The sequence below is a fragment of the Nymphaea colorata genome, chromosome 10 (assembly GCF_008831285.2).
Source record: "Nymphaea colorata isolate Beijing-Zhang1983 chromosome 10, ASM883128v2, whole genome shotgun sequence".
Classification (NCBI taxonomy): domain Eukaryota; kingdom Viridiplantae; phylum Streptophyta; class Magnoliopsida; order Nymphaeales; family Nymphaeaceae; genus Nymphaea; species Nymphaea colorata.
This window is the reverse complement of record NC_045147.1, coordinates 12,247,854-12,254,627: the sequence shown is the minus strand read 5'-3', so window position 1 is coordinate 12,254,627 and position 6,774 is coordinate 12,247,854. Positions and strand designations below refer to the sequence as shown.

General features: G+C 41.9%; 1 protein-coding gene across 1 annotated transcript; it reads left to right on the top strand.

Moving 5' to 3' along the window:
• Positions 1-757: 757 nt before the first annotated feature.
• On the top strand, positions 758-4,337 carry LOC116262618 (geraniol 8-hydroxylase-like). Its single transcript, XM_031642107.1, has 2 exons — positions 758-1,504; positions 3,714-4,337. Exons 1-2 carry the CDS (start codon positions 758-760, stop codon positions 4,335-4,337), a joined length of 1,371 nt encoding a protein of 456 aa, XP_031497967.1.
• Positions 4,338-6,774: the final 2,437 nt, after the last annotated feature.

Genomic DNA, 6,774 nt, shown 5'->3' with positions numbered 1-6,774 from the left:
TATCAGAAAACCAAAAAACATATGATAGACAAAGTTTAATATTGGGATGTTACACATCTTTTGAGAATCGAATTTTACACGACTTTTCTTTCCCCTGTTCTCCTTCATTAAAAAAAGGTAGAGATCTGTAAAAGCCAATTACCGGCAGAGAACCACGTGCTGGTTAGTTGGAGATCCTTTAAACTTAACTGGATTTAATTTTTGTTCAACTTTCAAGGTTTTAAGCATGATATATTAGCATCGGGCTTCATTATCTGAAAATGAAACCATTTTTCAGCCCCTTATTAGATGTGCCATTTATCGGAAAATGAAACGATTTTTCAACCCCTTATTAGATGTGCCATATTATAAATAGTTGGCATTTTTTTCTAATAAGATTTTATCTAGTTCACGTAACGTAAATTTCCAACTTTTGGGAGAGAAAGAAGACTGTAAGGCTGAAAAACATATTTTTTTATTTAAATAAGGGAAAAGAAACTTTTAAGTATTATAAAGAGGGCACCCTGAAAAAATGGAGGGAGCAAATAAGTTTCCACATTTGCAAGAAGCTATAAATATGCGCTGGAACATCTAAATTAACAACCGAGAGACAAGAACCAAAGAAATGGCTGAGCTGAGTACTGGTCCGATTTTGTGGCTCTGTACTCTACCGCCATCCCTCTATCTTTTCAATCTGATTATTTTCCGGAAAACCAGCAAGCTCCCACTGGGTCCGGTAGGTTTTCCGGTGGTTGGGTCTCTCTTGGAACTCGGCCGCATGCCCAATGAGTCGCTCACTAGACTCTCCCAGCTGCATGGTCCACTCATGGCGCTGCAGCTCGGTTTCATCACCACCGTGGTGGTCTCGTCGGCTGAGATGGCCGAACAGGTGCTCCATAAGCACGACCAGGCGTTTGCGGGCCGAACCGTCAGAGACGTTGTCACCGTGTTCGACTACCACCACCACTCGCTGGTGTTTAGTCAGAACGGGACAAGATGGAGAGAGCTGAGAAGGATCTGCAACATGGAGCTGTTCACGCCCAAGAGACTGGACATATTAGCAGGCGTCCGGCAAGAAAAGGTTCAAGCCCTTCTCCGGCATGTTCACAAGGCCTGTGCGGCCGGTCATTCAGTCGATATCGGCTTGTGTGCATTTGGAACCACCCTGAACTTGGTGGCAAACACCATCTTTTCCAAGGACGTGGTGGATCTCGAGTCGGAGTCGGCGGGAGGGTTCAAGAACTTGTTGTGGGAGATTTTAGACCTCAACGCAAAGCCAAACCTTTCCGACTTCTTCCCGGCGCTCAGGTGGGCCGATCCTCAATGTCTGCGGCGTCGAAATACAACTCTTATAAAGCGGTTGTATGATGCGTTTGACCAAGTGATCGACAAGCGCATGGAGTCGGATGCAGCTGCAAAAGGAGGGGAGAAGAAGAAGCATGGTGATTTGTTGGAAGTGCTTGTTGAACTCACCAGGGAGCCAAGCTCAGGGTTCACCAGGGAGAATATCAGGCCTTTGTTAACAGTGAGCTCCCTTTTATTCAACCCAATTCTTCTTTAGTATTATTTTTTTCAAGCCAGGGTTCATAAGCCAATCACATATAGCTTAATAATTTTTTTCAAGTAGATTTTATACTGAGTTCGAGCGATTCTGGGAAAGATCTCAAATTTTCAATATGAAAGCATATTATTTTACCGGTTAATTTCTAGGGGTATTTTCAAAATGATCATTTCCATTACCTTCTTCTTACAAGTACGTCAGGTTAACCGCCATTAAAAAAAGGAAGGACCGAAAGTACGTCAAAAGAACCCTTTGCCTTCTTTTAAAGATGGCTCGGGGAAAAGGGCGAGAAAAAGTTAGTGTAGAAAAATAATGGTAGCAAGACATGTGGCTTCATGTTTTATATTTTAGGCAAAGAATAAAGAACGAATTAAGAAAAAACTTAAAAAAAAAACCAAATTAATTGTGTAAAAATAAAAAACAAATGAGGCTAGGATGCACTCAATGTTTCTTTATTTGTATATTAACATCTTCAATTGTATATTAACATCTTCAAATATTTGCTTTGTTATATATATATATATATATATATATATATATATATATATATATATAAACGAGTGTATCTCTCCAGAATTTTTTTTTTGGCTCTGCGACTGAATGCAAAAAACACTCACATGTGGTGTTTGAGGGTGTAATTAGTGATTCATTTTGCAACTAAAAAGAGATGTGGAAGGGTATGGAAGGAGGAATTGCTTTGGAAACGGCTCTAGTTTTTCATTTGAAACTTAAATTAAGACATATAAGTTTTCCACAAGTTATTGTACTAACCTTACCAACAATACTTATCATGCCTTTGCATCTTCCCCAACAACATGGAATGGCGTGTTCCTGTGGGCCCTCTTAACACGGAGGTCGGAGTTTGAGTTCATTTTTCGTCTACACAACTTTTTTTTCTATTCAAGCAAGGGCAATTTTATCATAAACCATACCAGTACAACATATATCATATATAATCAGGTTTGCCTATAACAGGGCAGCTTGTGATTAGGGTTGGGCATCGGCCCATCGGGCCAGAAGCCCAGGCCCGGGCCCAGCCCACTAAGACCCGGCCCATCGGGCCAGAAGCCCGGGCCCAGGCCCGGCCCGATAATATTGCCGGGCCGGGCCACCAAAAGTCAGGCCTGACCCGGCCCGCCGCGAAGAGGGAGACGAAACGGGAAGGGAGAGCCGGAGAGGGAGGAGAGGGAGACGGGAAGGGAGAGGGGAGCGGACAGGGAGCAGAGAGGGAGAGGGATAGGGAGACCGGAAGGGAGAGGGAGAGGGGGAGCGGAGAGGGAGGGGAGCGAGCGGGGACAGAGGCGGAGAGGGAGAGGGAAAAGGGAGAGGGAGCAGAGAGGGAGAGGGAGACGGGAAGGGAGAGGGAGCAGAAAGGGAGAGCGAGAGGGGGAGTGGAGAGGGAGGGGAGCGAGCGGGGGATGGAGGCGGAGAGGGAGAGGGAAAAGGGAGAGGGAGAGGGAGAGGGAGACGGGAAGAGAGAGGGAGGGGAGCGAGCACCGGAGGCCGCCCGACCGCCCGAGTGCGGGAGTCGGGCCGGGCCAGGCCACCCTATCAGGCCCGGTCCGGGAGGGTTATCGGGCCCGGGCCAGGTTTTGCCTGGCCCAACCGGACCAAGCCGGGCCTGCCCGGCGGCGGCCCGGCCCGATGCCCAGGCCTACCTATGTTCCCTAGGAATATGTGACGTCCTCCGCAGCAGTGGGCTTTTTGTTTTTTCAAATTTAATCTGAAAAAAACGTCTTTTTTTTAGTCATGAAGAGTTCAATTGTGGGATTTATGGTCCTTTCATACATCGAACATTTTTATTTTCAAGGACTAAACACCCAACTTGTCAGACTAATCCTACTCTATGGGAGTGGTTGGCATTGAAAATAGCTTGTTACTATTCCTTGCATTTGCTATAAAGATTGGGGCAGGTTAAATATTCATGGAACTGTACAATACATTGTTTCATAAACTAGTTTCAATCTTTAGGGCTGCTTTATAGAACTGTGTAATACATTGTTTTAAAAACCAGCTATAATCTTTTGGGGCATGCAACTTCATGAAAGAGTAACAAGCTGTTACTGTTACTACTGCCAGACAACACCACAAGCTACGTTGTGTTGTCATTCTTCATTACTATTAAATTACAAAGTATTTGACCAAATTAAACGGTCATTGTTTGGTTAATCAGGACGTGTTCATTGGTGGAAGTGACACAACTTCTACCACCATAGAATGGGCCATGACTGAACTGCTTCGACACCCAGACAAGATGTCCATAGCGCAGCTTGAGCTGAAAAGGACCATCGGCTCAGAACGTCATGTGAAGGAGTCTCATATCCAGCACCTCCCTTACTTACAATCACTGGTGAAGGAGACCTTGCGGTTGCACCCGCCTGTTCCTCTTCTCGTTCCACATAGCGCAGATGTAATTACAGAGGTAGCTGGCTTCACCATCCGTAAGAACACCCAAGTTCTTGTCAACGCATGGGCCATCGGCCCTGATCCCGCCAGCTGGGAAAATGCAACATCCTTCTTACCAGAGAGGTTTCTAAATTCTGATGTAAATTTCAAAGGAAAGGATTTTCATTTCATCCCTTTTGGCGCCGGAAGGAGGGACTGCCCCGCCCTCCCTTTAGGGGTCCGCATGGTTCATCTGATGTTGGCTTCTCTTCTCCATTCATTTTCATGGAATCTCCCACATGGGATGGGCCCCGAGCAACTGGATGTGAAAGCCAAGTTTGGCTTAACTCTGCAGAAAGCTATACCTCTCAAAGCGTTCCCTTCTCCACGGTCCTTTGATGGCCTGGAATAAGACTTTATGGAAACTTGTTCTGGAAAAACTATTCTAAGTTTAAAATGGGGATGAAAAAACTTTTATGGAATAACTTTTTTAGTATTTGATAGCGTGGAAAATTATTCTAGATTTTCTTTGGTGTTTCATGGAATATGAAGATCGAAATGGTAGAAGAAAGACATTTTTAGCTCAGACTAGTTTTTGTAGCAGAATCTCAATGTAAAGAGTCGTCACCGACTCTCTTGGAAGAGTTGAGGAGACTCAAGAAGCTGTGAACCTCCATTTTAGAATTTGGTGGATTCTTCCACCACCGACTTGTCCTCCCTATAAGTAGGAGTGCTGGCCATTTTGCAAAGCATCAAAATCAAATCTAGTTAGTTGAGTGATGTTGTGTGCTCACTTTGTGAGCTGCGTTCGTGTGTGCCCAAATGCAAGGGCGTTGGGTTTCTGGGTATTAACTCACTATGTGAGTTAGTTAAAGTGAGTCCATATACCCTTTCTTTTGTAAGTTTCATTTTAACAAGTAATAGAAGTGTATTATTTAAAATCTCCTTGGTGCATACTTTACATCATGGCTTAGTTAAGTTCACTTTGTGGACTTTGTTGGCTTGTTTAATGACTTTTTACTAAGTCAAGTTGTCAAGTTTATTATTGAAAATTATTTTGGACATCGAGACTCTGTCACTTTTTCTTTGCATACAACATTCGTGTTTGGGTGTAAGTTATATGTAGGGCCCACATTTTCGCCTACAATTGGTATTAGAGCATGTTCAGTTTAAGGGTCAATTTAGCAGTGAAATTTGTTGAGCTAATTATATTATGAGATTATAGCGGCATTAGCGGTTGCACTAAATAATATTGGAAAACTTAACAATAGCAATTATGATTATTGGAAATCTTGCTTGTAGTCGTATTGAGAAGAATTATGTGAGATAGTATTGCGATCAGATACAAATATTCCTGTTGACGAGGAAGCTAAGAAGAAATGGATGATCAAAGCAAGAAAAACTCTATTTGCAATTACGGTATCAATTGAAAAAGATTTATTAGAATTTATACGTGATGCTAAGAGTTCTAAAGAAGCATGAGATGCTTTTTCAATGTTATTTTCTTGAGCTAACGATGTCCACCTACAACTATTAGAAAATGAATTAGTTACATTAACTAAGGTACCGTTTGATAGATGGGTAGATTTTTGCATGGTAAATTTACCATGAAAAAACTTCTGGAAGAATATACGGAAGGATAAAATTCGATTTTTCCATTGTGAGACCATGTTTGATGGTATGAAAGTTTTTTTCCGTTCAAAAATTAACTACGTTTGGTGCAACAGAGCTGTTGCACCACGTAGCCAACATGATAATAAAAGCTATCTCCAAAGAGGTCCATCTCGAGTGCTAAAAGCTACTTATAAAGTTGGTCTAAAAGAAGCAAGGTCGATTAAAATGACATTATTAGTAATAACCATGGCAATGTTTCAATCTGGACTCATTACAAGAAGCACAACAGCAAACACAGAATTGCAACTTTAAAAGTATACAGACTCAAATATACCACATAGCAGAAAACCTGCGAAGATTTTTTTTATGCTATCTTCTGTGGTAGTTACACTTCTTTAGAAGTTTCACGTTTATGTTTATCAGGAACACCTACTGGTAGTCGTACAGACATAGATGCAGGAGACTGCATGTGCAACCTACACAAGAACAAATAAGATCGTTAAATATGTATCCAAAAAATTCATCATAATGCCAAGATTGTAGAAATTTCATATGCTTACCAGTAGAAAAAAGGTTGACCATGTTTGTTGATCAATGAAGAGGTAATACTCTACATTCAGATTCATATTAGCAAGTTTTGTTACAATCTGATCAATCTACTTTTAGGGAAAAAAAAAAGATGGTAAAATAATATAAAAGAAGAATCTTACGTGGACATAATAAAATGAGGATGTGATATCCCTGTTGACGACAAACTTACCATAGTCACCATAATTTTTCTTACTTTTGTACAATTCCTGCACTCCTAAATTACAAAGTGAGGTGAAACAGAAGCAACAAGGAAAAGAAAGGCCATCCCTTTTCTGCTTCAGATTATGAACAATTTCATTTTCTGATCACTCTCATTAGGGAGATTGGTCACCTTCCAAACGACCCCAAACGACTGAAGGATCGCTAAGATCAAGAATAAAACTTGACCTAACGCTTCAATCGCATCTTGTTCTCTTTCTCACCTATTCTTAAAGAAAAAAAAAATCATAGCCGCAAAGGTATGCTGCAAAATTCATCATCATTGAAAGGAAAACTTGGCATCCACCATTGAAAGGGAGACATAGTGCGTGAGCCAACATACAAAGGGAGAGGGAGAGAGACAGAATAGAGATGGCGCAAGAGAGAGACGGATAAGGATCTTATCTGTGAAGAAATAGAATCACTCCGCCAGCTGTTCTGAGAAA